The 26,819-nt window shown below is 28.4% G+C and overlaps 1 protein-coding gene across 1 annotated transcript in view; it reads right to left on the minus strand.

The window, feature by feature from the left end:
• The window catches only part of LOC107448396 (aromatic-L-amino-acid decarboxylase-like), a 93,288-nt gene that overhangs the window by 11,482 nt on the left and 54,987 nt on the right, over window positions 1–26,819 (minus strand). The window contains exons 5-12 of the mRNA XM_071187322.1: window positions 20,802–20,853; window positions 17,378–17,448; window positions 9,870–10,004; window positions 7,825–7,935; window positions 7,714–7,746; window positions 5,304–5,465; window positions 3,310–3,377; window positions 3,164–3,234 (exon numbers count right to left, since the gene is read on the minus strand). Coding sequence (XP_071043423.1) covers window positions 3,164–3,234; window positions 3,310–3,377; window positions 5,304–5,465; window positions 7,714–7,746; window positions 7,825–7,935; window positions 9,870–10,004; window positions 17,378–17,448; window positions 20,802–20,853 — 703 coding nt within the window. The remainder of the gene's footprint in view (window positions 1–3,163; window positions 3,235–3,309; window positions 3,378–5,303; window positions 5,466–7,713; window positions 7,747–7,824; window positions 7,936–9,869; window positions 10,005–17,377; window positions 17,449–20,801; window positions 20,854–26,819) is intronic.

The following is a 26,819-nucleotide window of genomic DNA, read 5'->3' on the forward strand; positions in this document are numbered from 1 at the left end:
GTTGATTTGAAGCCTAATATATATATATATATATATATATATATATGCTGATTTTGATGCATTGAAGGAGGGTGAGCTGTTACTCAATCTAAGTAATCTATATTTTAGAAAGAACGGCAATATCACATCACTGATCCGATGACCACTGATAAAAAGACGACTTGAGCCCTGACGAAATTTCCGTCCATTATTATGTAAATTGACCTACTGAATCTGAATAGAACCCTTATTTCCCTCCATTCCCATCACTTTCTGGAGACGCTCCCTGCCTATGTTTATCCCTTTTCGATTATATTTTGGCTATAAATTGCATTTGGAAATATTATATTTATTATTAAACTTAAAATAAAATGATAACATATAATTGCAATAAATCTTCTAGACTTTCTTGTGAGGGTTTCAGGAATTTACACTCAGCCACACGGAAAAGTAAAAATGCTGTAAATTACTGTACTTGTATAGTAATAAAATTTCTGGTTTAAAAAAAATAACTCCTAATTCTGGTAATAAAACCAAAATATGCTGTATTTATACCATCCATTGGTAATTTCCTTTTCGTACTGTAACAGTTTATCAGAAATTTTGGTTTTGAAAATCATTGTTCTTACTATCCCACATTTAGTAATATTGAGAAGTAAATTTTACCGAATAAATGGAATTTATTCCATGATCTAAGGTACCTTGGTAAAATTACGAAATGTTGCCATGTTTACTACCAAACAGCATGGTAATAAAACCATATTTTATTGTTAATTTTTTAATGTCATTACCAATTATTACCAATAATTATCAAAAATTACCGTACCATTGAGCCAGAAACAGGGTAAACTCTTCCATATTCTGGAAGTTTTAACAATGCTTTTTCTCTCAATGCCCTTTTAACCATAATTATGACTCTATACTCGTAGTGTTTGAGTAAAAGAAAAAGCCTGGAATGTTCATAAAATAAAAATAAAAATATTAATTAAATATCATAAAATAGCAATCTATATAGTTTTTTTCTTACAGTTTAAGGAGGAAAACATCCCAAATTATCCTTCTTGTCAAAAATATCCAATGTTCTTCCCAAAATATATATATCGGCTAAAATTATTCTTTAGCCAAATCCAAATCCAATTCATGGAATTCATGAAGCTGTTGTAAGGCGATAAACACGAGGATTGGAGCATTTTCAGAAAATAAAGGTCATAATCCAATTAAAATTTTTATAATAGCCACCGTACTAGCCATCCTTAACATGCATTTTTTGAAGTATTATCAAAATTTAAGACAAAAAATAATGCACCTAAGCAAATACTTTACAAATAAATCTTTGATATAGAAAGTTAAAAAAAATTACTCAAAATTTTAAAAATTCTAAGTAAAAAGTTAGGAAGAAAACCAGTTTGATTAGCCTATTAACTTAAGGGTGTTTCTATTGAACTAATTTCAACTCGCCCTTGATACCTCCAGCGATCAAACAGGGTTTCATTTTTTTCACTCCCATCCGCTTTATTTCTACTTTTAAATATTAATTTGCGACTCTCAATATATATATATATATATATTTAATTATTTGTNAATTTGCTTGTGAACACCGTATATTATGGATTTTGCATAAATTGATGATATTTAATTGTAGATATAATTATTTACAACTTAGGTTGGCTTGACTCCACTTGTATTCTAAAGGGAAAAAATTACAAGGAGATTCATCTTAGCGTTTATAGGGCAAGTAGGGTATAAAATAAGGAATTGAGAAACTCATGGTCAGAAATGTCGCTGTACGCTATTAAGGGTGTTCTCCTACTATGGACTGGCTGTTCGGGAGCATTTGTACCGGTATTTTATTTATCTAAATTATCCTAATCTTAAATTTCTTGATAATTGATGTAAAATTTAGTTATTTTGTAGTAGTTTATTGATTTGAAGCCTAACTAACATTTAAGGTGACAAATCAATTAATTAGGATGAAACATGTATTATAAGCTTATTAAAATGCAATTTTTGACCGTAATCATAAGAACAAAAGAGCCGTGATGGCTCAGAGGATGTGATAGAACATTCGCCTTCCAATGAGGTGAACCGGGCTTGAATCCCAGCAATGGCTGGTAGATACGAATTCCGTATCCGTCTTGCACCGACCACAGAGCTCGCGCAAAATATCCTCAGTGGTAGACGGATCATGGCTTAGAATCCCTTTGCCGTCAGACTAACCGTGGAATGTTTTGGTGATTTTCCTTTCCATGTAACGTAAATGCGGGTTAGTTCCATCAAAAAGTCCTCCACGAAGGCGAATTTCTCCCAATACTTGATCCAGGAGTTCCTTTGTCTCCTGGATTAGGTTCAAAATTACAAGGCTGCGGAGATGTACACTAGTAGTCGTAAACCCTAAAGAATTGGGTCTGTTGTTCAACGACGGTAATAAAAGTAAATAAAATCAATAGAAAAGATGAAATTAATATTTATATGATTGAAAATACCGGTTTAAATGCTCATGAACAACCCTTCCATAATGCATCGCATGATAAACTTTCAGCTATGGGTTGCTCCGCAACGTGATTCCCAATTCTTATGACGCATTCTACCAGGTTTATAATACCAGGTTTGTCTACCAGGTTTATGCATCCAGGTTTGTTATCTCTCTACCAAATCATCAGTACAAACAAAACAGTTCAAGTATAAGTACGAACCGCGAACTGTTTTGCCCTACTCACTGTTTGCCCGCGTACTGTTTTGCACTGACTTCGAATTGAAGATACAACACCTTCTTGTTTAGGGCAGCAGTATTGTTCACGCATTAGAAGAATTCTGGTATCTTAAATTGCAATTAATTCATATAAAAATCTAAGGATTTTGTCTTCTTGAGAAATAAAAAAAATACCTTATTTACTAGAATTCATAGAAATTGAACACTTTTGAAGTAGTTTGTTTAGTTTCATTGAAAGATGTAACAAAAAAGAAATATATCAGAATGTTTATTGAAGCGAAATATTTTAATTGTTTCAATTTGAAACGCATTGCTTTCAACAAAATTTGAGTATAGCAATGGGAAAACAGTTTCAAAAAGTTAAGCTATCATTAAAAGTTATTTATTACCAATCAAAAGCATTAAAAATGAGAAATGTGAAGAATTTTGCAAAAGAATAGAAAACATACTTTTTAATAATAATAAAAAACTTGCCTGAAAAACTATGCTGTAGGTATAAAGGATCTACTACCAAAGCTTGCGTCAACTTGAAACGATCTTTTACCCTGAAATAATCATTATGCATATTGAATATATTATTTTAAGACGAACATCGAAAATTTATTAAAAGTATTACTTACCACATGGTAGAACAGTCAAAATTCACTAACATCCACTTATTTGGATTCATGTTAAAAGACATGGCATACTGAAATAAAATAACTATAATCACGCAAGTGCATTTATTAAAACAATTTTAAAGACACTAATTTTAAATCTAGTCACACTAGTTCATTATTAGTGAAATTTAACCATCAGATCAAATTTTTAAGTGAAACATAGCCATCGCACTAGTGTTTCTAATGAGAGACTAGTGTCGTGAGTAAATTTCAATTAAATTATTCTAATAATTGACTATAATGAATACTTATTACGCTACTATGATGGATCAGTTTCAATCAAAAGATTATTATTGTCTTCTGTAATACTTTTCAAATTTTCCAAAACTAGCGATGAATACACGAAGAAAAAAATTCTGGTAAAATTACTGTTACATTTCTGGTAAAGGAAAAACCTCAATTCTACTAATAAATGAAAATATACGGTTTTTAAACAATTCATTTGGTAATTTTTCCGTTAGTATGGTAAAGGTTACCGGAAATTCTGGCTTTTAAAATTATAGTTCCTATTACCCCACATTTACTAAAAATTAAAAACCGAAAAGTAAATTTAACCGAATAAATGGTTTTTATGCCTTACACAAGTGTATCATGAAAAAATCACCAAACCTTACCACATTACCAAATTTCATCACATATTATAAAACTATTCTTATTACCACACATTCAACAAAACTGAAAAGTAATTTTTACCGAATAAATGGTTTTTACGCCATGCTCTAAGGCAGGGGTTGACAAACTTTTTTGATCATCGACCCCTACATAATTTTTCGAAATCTCCATCGACCCCCATAAAAGTAATTTTCTGTTAATTAAGATAAAACTCTATTAGATACTGTGTTTGTACATTTATTTTATGATTTCAAACATTAAAGTAATAAAACATTGTGCAACAATAGTTTTATGAAAAATATATTAATGTTGAAATTTAAATACCTTAATATTTATTAAATAATAAGTAATTATAAATAAGTAGAAATAATAAGTAAAGTAACTGTGGATTTATTGCTTCTTAATCAATGACATGGGTGTGCCTGGTGCTTTTTTTTTTCCAAGGTTCGTTATATTGGGATCAAAATTGGTCAATTTTAATCTTAAATCCCCTCGAAACTCCACATTTAATTTATTTCTGTTCTTAGTTAAGATTGAATTTACGTGACTGAAACCGGCTTCAACCATATAGGAACTTGGAAATGCTATCATAAATGGCTGAGCTATTTCGTAAAGTCTTACATATTTTTGCATTATATTTATATTTGTCCAAAATTTGCTTATTGTTAAATTTTTAAAAAGCGTCTTTGCTTCAAATCCCCATAATAATTCAGCAAGCTCATCTTGCAGGTTGATGTCCACGTTTTCAATTTGAGCAGAAAATGGCACAATAATCCAATCAGGGATGTCAATGTTTTCCAAATCAACAAAACGCAGTTTAAAATGTCGCTCAATTTTTGAAGATTACCAGTATATATTTCCAAGTCTTCTTCTTTTATTTTTAATTGTCACATATCTGAGAAACACTGATAATCCTTCGACCCTTCCGGTTCGGATCGACCCCCATTCGACCCCCTGGCTCAGATTGACCCCCACTTATGTCAAATAGACCCCTGGGGGTCTATATAGACCACTTTGGCGATCTCTGCTCTAAGGCATCATGATGAAATCACCAAATTTCACAACATTTGCTATCTAACAGCATGGTAATAAAACCATATTTTTTTGTTAATTTTACTAAATCATTACCAAAGTGCTTAAGTAAAAGACTCCGGTCTTTTTTGGTGCTCTCATAGAACTTAAATTTTATCATATTCTGGTAGTCTTGAACATACTTTTTTCTCAGGTTACTACAAATATAAATAATTTATAATTAATTTACTAAAATGAATACAATTAACCTCTTAAAATGTGTCATTACGAATGACATGAGGTAAAAAGAATACAATGATAGAAAAACATACTTCTATGCCCCTTAATAGGTGTTGAAATTCAGGACATATTAAGGCGCTTCCTGCATATGCTGCATCCACGTGTAACCAAACCCCAAATCTTTCACAAACTGGACCAATTTCAAAAATTGGATCAAATGAACAGCAAGATGTCGTTCCTAATGTTGCTGCTACCTGAAAAATTCACAAATTTTAATATTTCACGAAATAAAACTTTTCTGTTACTTTTGTTTCATTTCTCAGTGGAAACAATGGCTCTGAGTAGCAGTACTAAACGAGCCTTTGGGAGAGTTCAATAATTTTTTTCCTTTTTAGCTAAATTTTGCAAATTCTAATATCTCTATATTTTCGTTAGATTTTTAAAAATATGCTTTGCAATTTATAAAAAAAATCTAAGGAATTTAGAGTTTTCTGTAAGCTCCTTCCTTTTCGGTAAAAATAAGCAAAAGGAAAACTTGCTCCCGTAGATATTTAAATAATATTTTAATGAGCCTGAACACATTTTTTTTCTACCGAAACTCCTAGTTTACTTGAGATGGATAAAAGAACGACATGCTTGCATGCAGTTAAGTTTAACTTCTAAAATGTGACTTTTTTGTGTCTTAAGAAGTTTCTCGACTGCACAATAAAGAGAAAATTGTCTATTCCATCGAAGCGGGTATATTAAAGGGGTATGTAACATTTTTACGAAAATATGTTTTTTGTTGGTGTTGGAATATCAATCACCGATTATCGAATACCGAGTAATTTTCTAGGCTGCTTAAAGAAGAGAATCCAACAATTAGGAAATAATTAAAACAATCTTTCCGAATCGACGCAGTTTTAATAGCTTTTCTCGAAAGTGCAGATCTGTAACATACCCCCTTTTTAACACTGACCTCTTCAATTAGGAAATAATATCAAATTAAAATAAAGTAACCGTCAAGTTTCTCCGGTTTATGATAGTAAAAATTTTTTACTTTGCCTATAATTAAAGTATTCCTAGAGAAATTAAACAATATTTCGTTTTTGATTCGAACACTAGCAAATTAGAAACATATTAGAAACATAATAATATGAAACATTTTTAATTAATTTTCAGAATCTTTTTTTCTTTTTTTTTTTTTTTTTTTTTTTNTTTTTTTTTTGGTTTCAGAAATGCCCGAAACGAAAAAAAAGAAACTGATAAATGACGAAGTGAAGAGATACTTTCTTTCCTTAACTATAACTGTAATATTTAAAATCTTACGGGTTTTTCCTTTGCCAAACATTTAAATTTTTGAATTATCAGATAGCTGGTCAACAATTTAAATAAACTTTTGAATAAAAACATTACATGAAAAAAAAATTCTGGTAAAATTACCGTTTGATGACATGCGTTAATGACATTTCTGGTATAAAAAACAACACATTTCTTGTTAATAAAACCAAAATATATAGAATTTAAGCAATTCATTAGACATTTTTCTGTTCACATGGTAACGGTTTACCGGAAATTTTGGTTCTTAAAATTATAGTTTTAATTAGCAATCATTTAATAAAAAATACAAAACTGAGAAGCGAATTTAACCGAATAAATGTATTTCATGTTATACTCTAAAGTATCTTGGTAAATTTATTAAATTTTACCACATTTTCACGGATTATAAAACCATATTTTATTGTTGATTTTATCAAAACCACTGTCAGAATGCTTTGATAAAAATTACCGATCTGTTTGGTGTTCCAGTAGAGCCAGAAACACGGTAAATTCTACCATATTCTGGTAGCTTTGAGCACATTTTTTTCTCAGAATAGCGTTAAAGAAGTATATTTAAAATGACATGTTGTTATATAATATGTAATAGAGAAAGATAAAATGACTATTGATGCATTTGTCTTAATAATTCACTTTACAGTATGTGTGTATTTTGCATGATATGAATGCAATTAACAAAACTTTGATCGAAAATTTTCAATTTTGATAATCGAACTTAAAGATTTTCGTACCTTTAATTATGTGACCCATGTTTAATGTAGAAATGCTTGAAAGCAATTCGAAACTCTACTTGAATAATGATTTGAGATATCTATTTCACAAGTTTTTGAAGAAAGGGGAAAAAAATTGGTGTGTATAAAATTTACCGAGCAGTAGCAATATTGTTTAGCATTTTTTTTTTATTTGAATTTCGAACCAGTTAGTAAGTATTAATTTTGATATGCTTTAACCATATCTAAGTTAAAATTGAGGGTTATGGGCTGCTCTATGCAAAACTTATTGAGTTAAAAATGCTGCAAGCTGTATGGTAAGCACTAACAGACAAAGAACTTACTTTTTAAAAATAAGGTAGGTTTTGCTTTTAAATACTATTCCCTTTCAGCTTGTATGGGATTCAAGTTTTACAAGGAGTATATAAACATGTAGAAAATAGTCAATAAGTGAAGAGAATTATTTAATACTTACAAAGAAAGGTTTGAGTCCCATATTTTTATCTTCCTAAAAAATACGAGAAGTTTTTCAGAAATTCAAAAGGACTAGTTTAAAGATGAAAAACAAAAATAATATAAAAATTACCTCCATAGCTTTAGCTAAAGTTGTGCCTCGAAGTTTAAAATTTTCATCTGTATCAAGAATTCTTAATTTCACAAAACCTATCATGGCTGCTTTTTCTACACTGGAATGAGCCTAAATTATTCGAAATAAAATTAATATTTTTCCAGAAACTTCTTATGTATTTAGCTGCATAATAAAAATGTAATGCTTATTGTGAAAAAGTGATCGCAGTCACAATATTTTTTAAAATCAATTGTTTTCTCATTTTTAGGTTTTAGATTTTACGTGTTGAATACAATATTTTCTTCGGGAAAATTTGCCATAGACCCACCTATGGTAATCATAGAAATTTATACAAATGTCAGCACAGGCCTATGGTAATCATAGAAATTTATATGGCATTCATATGGCAAGACACCATAAACCTATGATAACCACAGAAATTTGTATGGTATTATATGGCGGAACACCGCAACATAGTAGCATGCTTAAAGAGAAGTATAGACGTAAAGCAAAATAATAGGCACACATTATACGCATGCATCATTTATATGAGAGAGTGGACATGGTCGCCGAAACAGGCGTGTTCCAGCTCTAATAATCTAGCTCAATTCTGCGTAAATTAAACCAATCCAACAAGAAACAATGGTACTTTTCAATTAAGTTCGCTCATCTCATGGAAATTTGTAGTTATTTAAAATTATTTGCTATTATTTTCACAAAAAAAAACATCATTTCAACTTGTAAAATTTCTCCTGCCGTCAAGTCGGTGGCAAGGCAAGTGTGACACCGATACCTCGTCAGAGTGCTAATCCGGCTAAAAAAAGTTTATTATTATTATTATTATTTTGTTGATAATTTTCGTACTCTGTCATTTTAGTTTTTAATCGATTTTCAAATTTCTTGAATCAATATCCTTCTATTTTCGACAACTTTTTTTCTGATTTTTTGAACTTGGTCACTTTAATAAAAAAAACTTGGTTTAGAATTGAATTGATTTCAGAAAAATCATTCAAAACCAAATTAACTCTGCTGCAACAATGTTGTGCGAATTGCGCTTATGTCAAATGTTATATTTTCTGCTCTTCGATATATAATGATTTTCATAATAATTATAATGATGATTATAATGATGATATATGATGATATTTCTGCTCAATCTGTTATATAATGATTAATTTTTAATAAATGAAAAGTAAACATCAAACAAATCTGTGAGTCCATTCCAATTTATTTTTCTAGTTACTCATATTGCCTTAATTATTTTCCAAGTAATTTTTGCCGTAAAGACTAGAATTATCTGAGTGTTGTCCGGTAAGGGTCTTTCATTTTCATACAATAATTATTGATGTTTTTTCTTATATGTTAAATTACTTAATCTCTCGACTTTATTTATCTTTTTCAAACATTCTTGTGAAAGTGATCCAAAAGCTCACTGTAATTTAATAATCCTTGTTTATTGTCTATGCTTAAATTCGCCTATGTGTAATTGAATGATAATATACCATAGAGTTGTGGAGAAATGTTGCCACAGTTTTATGGCTATGATAAAATTTGCTATGTAAAAAAAAATGCAATAGGATATGTCAATATGTTTTTACCTATGGTACAATTTTACACTTCTTTTCCCATATTCTTTTGCCAATATTACAATTTTACTATTCTTTTGCCTATGGTAAAAATTTGCCATACGCATGTGGGAAAAATTTACTATACGCATATTGAAAAATTTTGCCAGACGTTTATGATGGCAAAAGTGAATGGTAAAATTTCTCCATAGGCAAAACTCCAGATATAGATATAGCTTTTTCATGGCAAATATATGCCTTATGGTATTTTTTACGGCAAAGTTTCCGAAATCAAGTCAAGAAAGCACCACAATTAATAAAAATATGTATCGAATATGTTAAACTCTAAAATTATACTGTTTAATGTAACATCTCTTTTGCTTATTACTATTTCAATAGTATTTCTGAATACCTTATTGATTCAAATTATTAGTTCTATAATTAGATAGAAAAATCATTTATAATATCTAGATTCAAATAATTAGATGAATAGAATACCTCTTTTGAACAATATGCCATGAGTGAAGAGAGCAATACACCTTCTTCTACAAAAGGTTTTTCTTCTTTTAGAGCTTTAATTGCAGAATGGCGGGCGGCTAATAAATTAACTAAAATACAATCACTAGCTGAACCCTGAAATAAGAATACCATATTTTAATCATTTTTTATGGTCCATCCTGACGCTAATTTACTTCATTTTCTTTATTATACATTTTTCTCTACTGCTCAAAATTGCATAACAGTGCATTTTTCGAAACTCAGTTTTAATAAAGTAAAGAATATTTCAAAAACACATTAAACAACTGAAAATAAATTATAATTAGACAAAATTGCTTCGTATAATGTTAGAAAAAAGTTTGTTAAGACAAAGTTTCATTAAAACCAAAACTTTTCAGAATTGCTTATAAACCTGATTAAAAGGAAAAACTAATAATGTAAAAAATTCCGGATCAAATTACTGTATAAAGTACTAGTAGTATTGGTACATCATCCGCAAAATTCATCTTAGAGTAGAATCTGTTTGTACTGGAAAATATTATACCGTAATTTTTACAGTAATATTTATTTAATTAGAGTGATTCAGTGGATTTATTGTAATTATTACAATAAAAATTACGGTATATCAGATTTCTTGTTCCTTAACCTGTTCCGGTAAAAATGGATTTTTCGGTAAAAAGAAATTCTGGTACTTTTAACAGTAATTTGATCTAGAATTTTGTACAGTGAAGGAGAGATTGCGTATGGATAAGGTCGGGGACGAGCAGTACACTACGCTCGCATCGATTCCAGGAAATATGCAGAAGACAAAAACGGAACACATTAATAACTTTTGATCTAGTAATCTGATTGCCACGTACTAAAATGCAATCTAAAAAGTTCTAGATGCTTAACTTAAATATGCTAAATACTTAGAGCAGATAATATTTTAAGTTAAAGAAATCAGATACGAAAACGTACTTCTAAATATACCGGTATTTCGATCCTCAAATTGTGGAGGTCAGTCAATCGAGAAAATAGAATTCCAATATTTTTGTCCAATATTTAATAATGTCCTAGTTATTTTCACCTTTTGTAAATTTTGCCGTGTCAAAGTAGTATTTTTAAATTTATTTCTCACAAGCTATTTGACCGATTTTCTTCAAATTTTAATTTTTGTCATTTAAAATTACGTAGATTAAATTTGTTTAAATACTTGTATACCCTAATTTAATTATTAAATAATAAAAAGTAATGAGTAAATATAAAAATTTTTTGCATGGAATTTTCTTTGGTTAAATGATTTCTACACTTGTTTACAAAAAACAAGATTTACAAGTTCTCTGCTGGAGTGCTTACTTGTATGGGCAAGCTAAGTGTTATAGTGTCAAGTATTGTTGCTTTATTTTGCTGTCTCATTGATCTTTTTTAGTTCATCTTCTCAAATTCTAAAAAATGATGGTAATGTAAAAATATTTGAAGATTAAGCAATGTCTTATAAACTACGAATCTTTAGTATAACGGTGTGTTCAATAACAATATTTTCTATGTTTAAATAAAAGGCGCGTTTTTATAATACACACTCACGTTCGAACCCTCTCTGATCAAAGTGTGCAAAAGAGCTCACTTGGTTTAATTACTGCTGTCGTTATATCAATTTAAAGCATAACAACAAAATAAAAATAAATAAACGCATTATTCATGGATTGTTTAGCAAAAAATTAATATTTAGATTTGTTCTTAAATTAAACAGTAGTTAAGCGAAAAATTTTTACATGAAATTATCACAATTAAATTTATAAAATAGAAAATATTTTTTTAAGATTTTCCAGATAACAATTAACTTTTTGACAACAACAACTTAATTTAACAAATAAACTAAAAATAATACAAATAAGAAAAACATATTCATGACCAAGTGAAGGATCTTATGATTGTAATTGAGAAATTACAATAATATAATATACAATAATATTATACGCAATACAATCTAATAATATTGTATTACATATAATATATTGTAAAACCCTACTGTATATATAGTACAATAATGCAAAATATAATAATGTTTTATCAAATAAACATTAAAAATATGAATAATAATATGTTAAAAATAAATAAATATACACATACAGTACATGATTGGGCAAAAAGGTAAAAAATTACATCTGCTGTACGCTGCTAAAGCTAGCTAATATCTTAATCAGCATATCATAAAACAAGTCAATTTTTAAAAAAAAAATTATATATATACGTATTAGATATTTTTTAAATTTCTGAGAGAAATCCGGAAACGTAAGCACCTGTCACACAAAGTTAAAGTTATCCTTAACATTCATTTCCGAAGTAATTCTTATGAAGTTTATCTATATTTTATTAAATTGTTAAAATAAAAAATATTTGTTCCTTTTTTCAAAAAAAAAAAAACGAAATCTTACGCATTCCTTGCACGCTGTAAGAGTCAACTTCATCTGTCTCCATAGCGATTCTTATCAATTTATTTTTACTATTGTTAATTTCTAATTAATCTGCTAAAAAAGCTTAGTTATCGATTTATGAGTATCTTATTGAATCAGTAAAATAATAAATATTTGATTTTTCCTTATATTCCAGAGAGAAAAAACAAATTTTTCACTCATGATTTGTAATTCGATACATTTACACTATATTACTGAATTTTAACACAATTGACTGCTTTTGTAAATAACATATTTTACGCTAATATTTAATGTATTTCCTCCTAAATAATACTTTTATTATACAATTTTTCTATAATTCCTCATTTTTAATCTGAACTTTCCATAACTTTTTAATAAAGTATTTCTCACAAAACAACGATCTTATAATTGCCAATGCATGATATTTCTTCCAGGAAGAAAAAAACATTGAACTCCTAACAACTCCAAATAAAGTAACAAAAAATCTTCCCTGCCATTCATAGATATCATAAAATAAGATGTCTGTAATATATAATCTCCCTTAAGCAAGTGCATTTTATAATTCCAGTGAAATAAATATGATTCTATCGATCCATTCTAGGAATTTCTATTCTAAGTTTATTAAATTCCTCTGACATTCAGAGGAGGGTCGGTGAGTGGGGTGCTCTCCTCTTTATAATCAGGTAAAAGCTGACAAAAAGTGCCTCCTAAATTAGAAATAAATAAATCATTCCTCTTCTTATTAGAGAATTCGAGCATTCTAAAAGCTAGAGAGATCCGTAATTTAACGGAATAGTTAAATTGTAACTAGTATGTTATTTAGACGTTTAAAAGAAAGACTTTAAGTAAAAACTCACTATTTACATATTTATTCCATAAAGAAATTTGTGGAATTAACTATATAGATATGCTTAGAAAATAAGCATTTTGATGCCTTAAATTATAAAAATGTTATTTTTGGCACGATGCTTGAATCAGTAAAGCAAAAAATATTGGTTTGATTAAAAATCCCTGTATTATTTTACGTAAGGAACGATTTTTAATAATTAACTTGATACAAATTGTGTTTTTTAAGTGTTTTAAAAATATTTACATTAAAAAAAACTAACAACATATGTATTCCATAAAGATTTACGTAAAATTAACTATTAACATATGCTTCGAAAAAATCATGTTGAGAGCATAAATTATTAGCATGCTTTTTTTTTTTATTAGTAAGCTGTTCGGTAAGCAAAAAAATGTCTTGATTGCAAATCCCAATGGTATTTTACGTAAAAAAAGGTTTAATAGTAATCTTGCAGCAAGTATACTTTTTTCAAAGTTTTTAAAAATTTTTACATTTGAAAAAAAATTATAACATATTTATTCCATGAAGATATATATGGAATTAACTACGAAAATAGTTTTGAAAATAGCATGCTAATAGGTAAAATTATTTGCATGCCATTTTTAGAGTGACGTGTGAACTTGTATAGGAAATAAATGTTTTGATTACAAATCCTTGTGTTATTTTATAGAGAAGTAAAGCGTAATAGTTGTATGGTAACATGTATGTTTTATAGATGAATTGAGAAAGATATCTTTACATATTATAAAGAAAATAAAACTTTCAAGATCTTTATCCCATAAGGAATTATATGGAATTAACTATTAGAATATGGTTCGTAAATAACATGATGATGGAATAAACTATTATATTATTGTTTTCGATCGTATATTTCAAACTCTCTTTTATTGCTTTTTGTAATAAAATCTAATAGTTAAATTGTGTCAAGTATATTATTTGAGCTAATTTGAAAAAGATAAGTTTATTCTTTGTGAAAGAAAAAACTTGTAACATAATTATTTTATAAAGAAAGGCGAGGAATGAACTATGAATATATCTTTCGTATAGAAAATATTGATGAAAGAAACTATTAATATTTTATGTTGAAAACAACATTTGGACCAGTAGAGTGAAATAGGTTTTGATTACAAAACCGTGTATTATTAACAAGAGAATAAAATAAAATGGAAGAAAAATTTAAAATTAAAGTAAATAAATTAATACAAAAACTATAAAAGCATTTCTTCGATAAATACTTTTTGCATATTCAACTAGTTATTTATGGGTCATTCTCTCAAAAAGGTAATTTTTTAAGTCCCTTTGTAATAAATATTAGGAAATACAGCAGATTTCTTAATATTTTTCTTCATCATTTTTCGTAAAGTCCTAACAAGCAAATCATATGCATTTCTGTGTATTTAATGTGTGTATATTCTAAATGTATTTAATATTTCATTCTTATTTTTTAATAAACATAACTTCAAAAAAACATAGCTTAATAAAAAGAACTGCCCTATTTTTCGTTTTTGTCTCCTCCGTGGACGTCCCCTCCATGGACATAACAAGTCCACGGAGGAGAAGACGCAGTCAATGGAAGAGGCAATGTGTTGGATAACCATAATACAATTTTAATAATTAAAAACAATTTTCTTTTAATTGATATTTTTTAAAATGGAACAAATGTGTTAATTTGTTTATATTTTTAAAGAAAATCAATTAAGTTTAACTTTTTCTTATCGGAGAAGTAAATATTGGCAATTTTTCTAAATAATTTCTGTGATGTTTAACATTTTTTTTCTCTTCAAATTTTAGGAAAAAAATGGCAAAACCAAAATGTAAAAAAAGAAAGCAATTAAATGTTCAAATGCAAAAGAGAAAGGAACAGAAAAAGCTCGACTTGAGTATGAGACAAGCTAGACAGAATTCCAAAGAAAACCCTATATTGTTTGAAGAAAGTAAGAAAAAAAAAAAAGTGCAAGAAACTTTAAAATCTGTATCAGAAAAAGATTTAACAGAAAAATCGTGATTAAATATACTTAAATTTCTAGAAATTGATAGAGCAAGCCGTTTGGCCGTTTGTGCCCAGGGATAAAAGAAACAATAACAAGAAGAAAAGAGAAAAAACAAAAACGGTATTTGAATGACAGTATGTTTAACTTGCATAAAAGGTTCATGAAATAGTACCCTTAACACTCAACTTTCATGTGGAGTCTGAATTTTTATTTCAATAGTCTTTACATTCTAATTTATTTATATTCAGTAAGAGTTACCTTAAAAAATTGTACACCTAGGTTAAAAATGGATGTTTCCTTTCATAGCAGCATGATTAATCGGAAGTAGCTCTATCTCTAATAATGAAATATTTTATTATTTACTTATTAATGTTAAACTCATATCAGTTGTACCCAATAATTAAAAAATTAGTCTTCATAAACATTTTATATTTTATAACATAAAATGTCTCCTCCGTTGACTATTACATCTCCTCCGTGGACAAGGCAGAATTTAAAATATTTTAAATCTTGTAAAAAATAAAATAGAAAACTTGACCATTATTATAAGGACATATAACAAAAATAAATAAAGGCATTTATGTAATTTTTATCACTTTTTTAATTACTTTAATTTAAGAAATTTTTTTAGTCTATTTATACCTTTTCAGTGAGAATGACCCTTATTCTTATATTTTTTAATCTCTCCTGTGAAACGTATTTCATCTCAAAAATGCTGTTAATTTCGCTCATTTGTAGTTTCATACTGCTTTTATCTCTTTCACATTTAATACGTTTCAATTATAATGAACTTCTAATGAAACAATGAAACTTTTAAAATTTAATATTTGTTTTACCCAGATTATTGCTCTTAATTTATCATTTTGAAAATTAAAATAAGGTTTTTTCTTTAAAAAAAAATAATAAGAAGAGTAGATAAGAAAAACTGTTACCATTATCCCAAAATAAATATTCTATAAAAGAAAATTAAAGTTAAATATAGATCTAATTATAATTTTAAAATTTGACATATTTTTGAAAATAAATATGCAGATTTTAGAGATAAAATTTTAACCTTTGAAAATGTCATTGATTTTTCAGTTAATTCTTACAAAATACATATTTCTTAGTTTTCACGAACAGAATATGCATATTTTATGATTACTTTTTAGATTCAAGTGGTACGAAAAAGTGAGTATGTTCCTTAATTTTACAATTAAACTTCTAAAAGAATATTAATATAATAATAAAGTAATACAAAAATGAAGTTTGAAAATATTACTTTTCTTACTGCCTTCTATTATTATATAAAGTGCGGAAAAAATATAAGAGAAGGAAAACATAAAACAAATGTGAGAAAATAAACAAAAGATCTTTAATCACCCACAAAGTAAGATCTGTTGTCAGATAAACACTTGAAGGTGTTATCGGAGGTCTCTTTAGGTATCATTGAGTGCACAAATGGGCATATTTTTTTATGTTTAATATGTGTAAAGAACGTGTAAACTTTGGGACCCCCTTTAAGCAGGGAAACAAAAAATAGTCTGTAGGTGCTAAATCAGGCAAGTACGGTGGATGTGCAGTGTCGGGTACACTCCCTGGAACAACAAGTAAGGAAATGGGGAAGTTTGAGAATTAGACTCGGAATCATCATTCGATGATGGTTCAGAAAGTAAACGCATTTCCTGCTCACTGAGTCTGTTTCATACACATGTGTAAATTATTCTTGCGTTTTGGAGTCGATTTTCTTGTATCAAAACTTCAAGTTTATCCATTGATCCATATTAATTTAACATTCGCAAAAAGGAGGCTGAGCACAATCTTTCAAACTAATCTTTCTTCTTTCCGAGTTATGTTTCTTGATTTGTGCCCCTCTGTGCTGCCACATTTGTAACTCTTTTGAGTTATCCATCAACTCACTAAACCTCATCTTTTAGTGACCTTAAATATTATAAGTTATATGTTTAATTTTGATAATTGCTATTCTTAATCTAGAAGATGATAAAACAAAAATTAGCAATTGCATTCGAAAGTCCACTAAAACAAATTTCTTAAGTTTTCGCCATTTCTGTCAACTATTAATTATATTATACTTTAAAAACTACTCTGAAATATTTTTAGCTCAATTGTTATTGTAATTAAAAAATACATTATTTAATATCTTTAGTATCTTTATATTAAGCCCAAATCTTATCAAATTCAATATTTAAACTGATTGGCGGGAGGAAAAAAAGTAAACAGCTGTTAAAATATAAGTGAACTAAGTATTTATACCTGTATTACCCCACCACCTTTACTTTTATCTGATAAACACAAAAACTCTTCCGGCAATCCAATCATTTTTCCTAAAATACAAAAAATTTAATAAACTTGAAGTCCTATAAGGAAAATTTATGAGGCTAAAAAACTAATAAACAAATAGCAAAATATATCATATATATATATATATATATATATATATATATCAAAAANATATATATATATATATATATATGTAAACAAGAGGCAATGAAGAATGACAGACAGAAAAGAGAAGTTTTCAAAGAAAAAGTTAAGAATTTCAGATATATTAAGTTTTATAAACTGCGCATAAGCTGCATGTACATAGAAACCATGAAATAAGATGAACATTTAAAAAAAAAATAATAAATAAAAAAGGGGGAAAAGATTTAGTGAGAAGAAAAAATTATTAAAAAACTAAGAAAATTTAGAAAAATAAAATAATGAATTAAAATTAGAAAATATATCAACGAAAAAATATAACCTAGTTATCAGCGCACCCGATTATATCCACAAAAATAGTGCGTTTTACTATTATATTAATATGGGCAAAGCAAAATATATCAATGCAATTGTGTGAGGAGCAAAGAAATAAACGAAAGTAAAAAATCACAAAAATTGAAGAAACAAACCAGAAATAGGAAAATATAAGAGAACATATAAAGCGAAAAAGGATGTACTTTCGAATTATTTGCAAAAATGAAATATTTTCTTCACTAAGTAACCCGATTACAAAATATGAAAGAGTAGAGAGAGTAGTGGAATGGAGCTGAAGACCTCATTTGATTTGTCCTTCGATTCACCCTAAAACTGGATTTGAGCAAAGTAATAATATATTGTAATTCAAAGTTTATAATTAATAAAAGGTCGAATTTTAAATACAAAATTATAATTCGATAATTTTCATCGAAATTAATAGCGTATATGGGGCTCTTTGAGCTCAATTTTTAATATGAATTAAAAAAGAAATAAAGCACCAGTTAAAAATGTGTTAATAATTCTTCATATTGTACCCAGTACGAGGGACCTGATTAAGAGGGGCCCATTGAATCGACACTCTTCTATTCTGAAAATAATTATAATCAAAGTTTTTTCAGAATTTCATACGAAACTATAATTTTGCCTTGTTATAAAGCGTGTTAACGATGAAAGATGTTAAAACTTGCCCCAATGTTGATCAAAAACATATAGTTTAAAATAGCGATAATTGTAAATCACTTTGTTATTTAATGTCATTTATATGTTAAGATGCGATTTTTGCAATATGAAATATGTTGGACAAGCTAGTATCTCTGTTAGCATTAGAATTAATCAACGTCGTTCAGATATTAATTGTAATAAATTTATAAATAATCGAGAATTCAATCATTTCAGAATGCATTCTTATTTTGATAGAATTAAAACTAATATTTTTGACATTTTTCACGATTTTAAATTTTAGCCTACAAATAGAATAGTATTACAAACTTTTACAAAAGAAATCTTTGTAAACTCATTGAGTTAACTTAGTATTAAAGTTAATAAAAAATATATTTCATAAAAAATCTTTTGGTTATCTCGATTAATATTTTTGCCATGAGCAAATCCTATTCGGGCAAATTCATGGCTAAAAATTATGTAACTGATCTACAACCTCCTCCAATATTCAATTTAATAATTTATATTTTTCAATAAAAGTTAAATATTTCTATAAATTAAAACTTGTAACTGAATTTCGATTTTTTATTAATTATAAGCTCTGAATTATCTAGGTTATTATATTATTACCTTGGGCCAATTCAAGAAAACAAACGAATCAAATAAGGTTCTTCAGTATGAACGCGCCTTGAAAATATATCCTACTACCCTCTATTTACGCTTTAATTTCATATTTAATAATCTGGTAACTTAGTGAAGAAAATATTTTAAAATCATTTTTGCAACTCGTTCGTAAATACATGATATTCGTTCTCCCCGCTCACTTTATATGTTTCTATCTGAGTATTATTTTGCCCTTTTTTTAAATTTTTTTGATTTGTACTTGGTAAAATATTGTTAACCAATCGTTTTCTTTCCTTTTACTTCTTTCTTTGGTGCTTCTCACACTATTCTGTTGATATAATATGATTTGGCTATATTACTGCAATATTAGAAAGAACTCTTTTTGCAGATATAATCGTGCAAGTTGATGACGAGATTATACATATTTTCGTTGTTGTTTTTTATAATTTTAATTTAAAAAATGTAATTTTTTGATTCATTCATTAATATTTTTCATTTTTTTTATTTCACGTCAATTTTCTCCTTTTTTTATTTTTAATTGTATTTATTTCCTTTTTTTTCACAGTAATGGTCAGAAATGAATGAATGAAGAGAAAAAAATAAGACTGAGGGAAGCGAAATTAAAAGCATCAAATTAATATTAATTAAAAGAAAAGCTTGGAGGCTGTCTAATTTTCCCCTTTTACCTTCTCTCAATATCTGTTTCATCTGACAATAAAAAAGATTTAAACTTTTTTAATCCCATAAATTATATTCCTCATAAATTATCAATCAGATTTTGGCGAAGATTTTGTTTTTTTTCACGCTCATCATTAATTTGCGACCACCGCAGTTTATATTTTTTTTACTTTAATTTTAACCAGAATTTCAAAATGAAGGCAACACTCTGAATATACTGATTTCCCCCTTAGTATATATTTTCAAAAAAAGAAAACAAAAACGAAATCGCATTAAGAGTCACAAGCAAAAACAAAAAACAAAAATGTTATTGAAATCTATGAAATCACGAGCGAGGAAAGTGAAATGAGCAATATCATAACCAGTTTGATTGCCAGATGAAAAGTTGTGTTAGTTTCTAATAATCAGCTCTAAACTCTTCTGCTTCCAGTAATCAAACTGGTCTTGAGACTTCTTTCAGTTCCGCCTACTTCGGTAATTACTTTTTAAATTTCGGTTGCGTTTTTGTTTCATTTCCTCGCTTAAACATTAATTTGCTACTTCTATGAATCTACCCTATGGTTATGTTCAAATCGTTGGCTGATACTGTAATGTTTGATTTTGTACTATAAAACAGAAACGGAGATCTAGAATTATACCTAATCCAAACAAATATAAATCATTTTACCCCATAATAATTTAATTAAATCATATTATTTAGGTTTTGAGTTCATTATTGTGTATACTAATTAAAAACATTTGGTCAATTTAAAAAATCCTTCTGCGTAAGCGTAGTTCTTCTGCATATTATGAAATAGCATACATATAGGTATATACTTCATATATTGCAAGATTAATTTACTTTATTACATGTTAAACCAGTCAACCTACTTCCGATTTGGGACGGCCAATTACTGCATATTGAAATGAAAGACAAAAATCAAATGAAATAAACTTGCTTTTATTTTGTTTTAAATATTCAATACAAAATCTTACATACCTAGCCAATCGAGCATTATTGTTTCTAGTTCAGTACAGGCGGGACTTGCTGCCTGCAAAAGACATAAAAGTTAGTTAAATGTCATTCTCTAAAACTAAAAAAAAAATAAACTCATTCAGCATAATTAATCTGGATGATTCTCTAAAAGTGTTTATTTTAATGCCAGCATAATTTTTTTCATTATGGATATAATAGACATTTACTAACGTGCTCCGTAATTATTGCACTATCTTTATAATACTTGCAGGGCTGCTAGCAACTGCGCTTTCCGCAAAAAAATTATGGAGTGCTGACTGCTTCATTTAAAAAATGAAGCAGTCAGAATTTTGGGTAATTTTCTAGCAATTTAAAAACCTCATCACGAGAGAGTTGGAACGAAGTGGGATTTCATTTGAACTTTTTATAAGAATCATTGTATTTCATAAGAATCATTTGTTTGCAGTGGTGTGGAAAAGTAACTTGATATTAAATTTACGAAACAAAGACTCGTATATTAAGCAAACATAACTACCATTAGATGAAGTTTTTCCCCAAAACTTAAAAAGTTGGCAGCCCCGTCCTTGTATAAAATGAAGATCGAGAGCTTTGCATATTAGAGAAATCTATCAAAATCTATCTGGATGATTCTCAAAAAAATTTTGTTTTAATATCCCCGAAGAATTATTTTTCATACTCAATATAATTGATATTTATTAGCATGTACCGTAATTATTATCCTTAATAAATATATTTAGAATCCTTATACAAAATGAAGATTGAGAACTTTGCATATTAGAGATCTTAAACTAATATTTAAGTGTTAAAAAAATTTCTAATTTCCGACCAATCATGATTGAGATGTCTGATGGAACTGGAATCAATTCACCTTTCGCTTTGCTTTTTTACCAATTGTCTAAAAATATAAATACGTGACACACTATATGCAATGTGTTCCGTAAAGAAAATCTTACAATATTCAACATGTTCCGTAAGAACCTTACCAAATATAAAAACAAATAGTATACAGTTTAGGGGTCAATACATTAATAATTAAGTGTGAAAAAAACGGTGCGCTATCAAAATCTGAAAAATCACACTACAGCATGGCACATGTAAAAGTATCAAAGCAGGTATAATTGGAAGTTATTTTATTTTATAACTGTCGTTGAACAGCTGACCCAATTTTGACATAACGGCTGCCGATGTTCAACTCCGTAGCCTTGCAATTTTGAACCCAATCTAAAAGCCAAGAGAATTCCAGGATCAAGTATTGGGAGAGATTTTGCCTTCGTGAAGGACTTTTTGATGGAACTAATCCACATTTTCGTTACATGGAGAGGAAAACCACGAAAACTTTCCATGATTAGTCTGACGGCAAAGGGACTCTAACCCCTTATCCGTCTACAACTGAGAATATTTTAAGCCATGATGCGGTCGGTGCCAGCAGGGTGATTAATCAAAAACAATTTGCTTTTATTTAGGTCCTTCTTCTTGACTAAGTCAGAGTTTGTGATCTAAAAAAACAGAACTAATTTCAACAAAATTGTAGTCTCACCCCACTACTTGCTCTTAATTCATTCTCGTCAATATGCATTGTGGGTAGAAATATGCAATATGCTTTGAAAAATAAACAAGCACTACCGAGGAAAAAGGAACTCCAAACTTTATAATTTTGAAGGTAACTAAGAGTAGGTGAAAAGCCATTATTAATTGTTATTTTTCTTCCGGCTCTCCATTTAAATAAATTTACTTTTTCTTTGAGAAACTTTTATTCCTTTTTTATTTCATTTTTTACAAGGATTTTAAAGATATACAATAAGAGTGGTGATTAGGGAACATCTTGCTTATATTTTAAGCTGAATATGCTCTATGTTGAAGAGTTTGTATGCTTTATTTCGAGAAAAATATTTTTTTAAATGAATTTCTGGATAATAGCAATTCATAAAAAAATTCCTTAATTCTTCATAAAATGAGTTTTCCAAAATCTCGCGATTTTTTCCAGCAAACACTCTTGTCCACTCATCCTTAAATTCCTAAGATTAATAAGTTTAATTTAAAATTTGGTACATTCAGTATTGTTCATTCTAAAATAAATTTAATGCGTAATTTTTCCACTTACGATATTTGTATTTCGATGAAAAAAAATCTTTAAATTACTCAACAGTGAAAACAATAATCCAGATGTTTATTGGGACAGTTAAAATTTGACATGGGAAAAGTTTCTTTTAAAAAAATTGGCTATAAAAATACGTTGATAAAACTAGCCGCAAGAGCTCAAAAAAGTATGCAGAATGTATTAACTATTTTTAAAAATAGGCATAGAGAAATTACATTGACTTACGACCCTACTAGAAAAACCGGCCTCCGCAGATTTACTTTGTTTTGCTGACATAAGTAATGGCACGGATTTCCACATGGGTTTTGAAATCTCATTTTTTTAAATATAATATGACCATTGTTTTAATATTTTTAATATGGTGTAAAGTAGTCGCCAGCATTTCAGTTAATCAATAACATTAAATGATTAGAGTAAGATAAGATGCAAATAAGAGTCAGTTAAGTTATTCTTACAATACAATATAAAGTAAGAATAATTAATTTAGAATGCATATATACACTAACTCTTGAAAAAAATTAGTTGGTAAATTAAACATCAGCGTAGCACAGATAGAATCTTAAAAAAAATTCGAACTAGGTTTAACAGAACAGAAGCTGATAGAAATTCATTATGAAAACAGTTAATACAGCTCTCAGAGATTTAAAAACTAAAATATAATTATCTTTATTACACGACTAAGATCATACATAGTAAGCGACGAATTTTTGTTTCTATTGGTGAATATCAGGCGTTGAAAATTACAACGAGTCCTTGCCAGCATATTCTAGATTGTAAACTCGCAATATTATTATGGTAACAGACATGACAATTTTTGTCATATCTAGCCAAAAAGCATCAACCAAAAACAGTTTTAAAAAATCTGAAAAATATTTAAATAGCATAGAAAAAAGTATATGTGTTTTATTATTTTTAAATATTACACTTTTTCTGCAATATTTTCTTTTTAATTTCCTAATGATACAGAACTGAACCTTTGGCTTAACACTGATAGAACTTAAAACTGAACCTTTTGGCATAATAGTTGCGATGCACTTCCTGTCTTCCACTCCAGGAATCGATGGATCGCAAGAAAAAGTATAACAGAGCATACTGGTGAACAACAAAAGTCAAAGCCTGGCATAGTTGACAAGCAAAAGACAACATGAATTCCCCAATGCTTGCTACTCACAGCAAACGAACAGTTATTAAAACCGTGCAAATACAGCAGTTACAATTTTAAGGGCAAACTTAAACAGACTTGTCGTTTTGATTTCATCGAAGGAGCAGCAATGGTCAGATTTTTCAACTGTTCATAACTTATCCAAAATTTAACTTAGGATTCTGAATTTGTCAGTGGGAATTAACATAAGCACAGTTATTTGAACGTAAACACTTTTTGGAAACACTTCTAAAATATTTTAGAATTTAATTTTTTGAGAACTAAATTTTGAAGGAAAAAAATACTATGATGTCTCATGCGCACGATGACAGTTTAAAAATTCGTGTTAATGACTTGAAGCAACTTGTAATAGGCAGTCAAATATGAAATTTTTAAAACCATTCTAGTTTTTTAAAAAAGTGAAATATTAAAAGTATAAACTATTTTTAAATTTCAAAAAAAGCTTATTTTTTGTATTTTTATTTAAAAAAATGTATTCCCATTAGGAAAAAAATTTAAAATATTTACCAAAATTCAAGTGCTACAATGAATACGAACAGCAAGCTATACTCAAATCAGTTACCAAATTTTAGCATAATAGGTTTATTAGAAGTCGAGTAGTCTTTTTTTTTAAATGAGAAAAGCTGATCTAACGGCAAAACTTTATTTTAATAACTTTAAACAAGTCAACAGACAATTGCAGCTTAGAAAATTTGTGTCTCATTTTCAGAGAGCGGGTTCCAGTATTTTTGCTGTCGATGGAAGTTGTTATTACTCATCTTTTAAACTACTATGAGGGGGTTTTACAAATATCTCCCCAAATACTCCAATAAAACGTAAATGAAATGAGCCTCTAATTAGTTCCTATAAATTAGTGAGTAACCCATACGCAATAGTTTCAGATTAAGCCTAATTAAAGATAAAAATAGCCATATCAATTAAGTGAGGACTTAAACCAAGTAGCCATATATTGTTGAGACTGAAAATAATAAAATTAAAATAAAATAATTACAATTAAAATGACTGTGCTGCAATTAAACATTTAAGAGTTAATAGTTAAAAGAATGGAAAATTGAAAACTGAATCTGAAAAAAAAGTTGCTAAAAGGGCAAAATTATTAATTTGACATCAATAGATTGATGCAAACCCACAAAAATAAAATAATAAATAAGTAAGACTAGAATCAAATGATCCAAACAAAATGCTAAAAAAAAATTAATTTGGAGAAATTATCGATAAAATCTTTATGTGCAGTGTGCCAAAAAAAAAAAAAAAAAAAAAAAAAAAAAAAAAAAAAAAAAAAAAAAAAAAAAAAAAAAANAAAAAAAAGAATCCCCCAGAAGATCTTCGCCCTCTAGGACTCAATCTTAATGGCTTGACGAAGAGACCTCAAATATACTAAGTAATAAGAGCAGACGATATTTCAAGTTGCGAAATAAAGCAAAAGCATACTTTCTCTGAATAAGCATACATTTTTTTCCATGGATTCAGATTTCTGACTCCCGAAATATAGGGAGTAACCGCAATCTGGGAAACATGGTCCGGACAGGAGAGGGCTCCAAAGTTTGGACCCCTTAATGTTCATTTTACTTTTTGCGTATTTCACTATGTATCCAGAACTTTCTAAGCGAATTGAAAAAATTTTTCACCCAATTATGAAATTCATTTATCCAAAGATAATTCTATGCAAAAAATAACTTTCAGTAAATATTTATTATTCTTTTTTATTTTATTTAACAAACTTGTATTGTAAGGTATACAAGTTTTTGCATCATTTTAAAGAATGCATATTTGCACGGCAAAATACAAAATTTGAGTAAAACCGGTCGAAAAGTTCCTGAGAAATTAAATTTTAAAAAGTCAAATATTTAAAATTCGATTTCACGGGAACTATTCCACAGATTTCGCTCACATCACGATTATATTTATTCATAGAAAGTACGTTTTTGTGTCTGGTTTCGTAACCTAAAATATCGTCTGCACTTATTAATTACCATATTTAAAGTCACCCCCTCGTGCCATTAAAATTGAATCCTAGAACTTGAAGATCCCATTGTTAGATCAAAAATTATTCAGGGTAGTCGGTTCTTTTATTTCTTTTTGCACTGTATACAAAGCTTGGACTCCCTGAAGCAATCACTTCTGCGGGAATGGGATGATAGATTACAGGTCTTGCAGCCCATTGCTGAATATTTCAACAAGCGTTTGCACCTCTGCATCGCTGCAAAAGTTCACCACTTTGAAACCAATTGAATTTATTTATTAGCAAAAGTCTACTCTTCTTATTATTTGTTATATTTTTTTTAAATTTTTTTTTTTAATAAAGTTACATTAAAAATTGTTTGTCTGGGTCTTTTTGTGCCCTCTGTAATTTTTAGAGTATACATTAATTATATAGAGTATACTGATTATATATTATTATAGACTATTAATTATATAATATGTATTTACGTGGTCATATTGTAAAGTATATATTAATTAACGTGGTCATATTGTAAAGTATATATTAATTATATTAACAGTGCATTTAACCACTCAGTCAAGATGCCTCTGTGGTTAAGGCGCTCAGCTGATATTGCGAAGGACTGGGGTTTGATCTCCGGTTCGGCTGGAAGCCCATCAAGCTTAACATCGATGAGTACCAGCTAGTTTGGAAAGTAAAGGAGGCTCATGTGTAATTCTAATTACACCACCAGAATCATGCCGTTTGTTTAAAAATTATGGAGTCTCAACCTCTATGACCCCTTGGCTTATAGCGGCCTCTTTTTTATATATATATATA

Source organism: Parasteatoda tepidariorum, chromosome X1 (assembly GCF_043381705.1).
Source record: "Parasteatoda tepidariorum isolate YZ-2023 chromosome X1, CAS_Ptep_4.0, whole genome shotgun sequence".
In the NCBI taxonomy this organism is placed as follows: domain Eukaryota; kingdom Metazoa; phylum Arthropoda; class Arachnida; order Araneae; family Theridiidae; genus Parasteatoda; species Parasteatoda tepidariorum.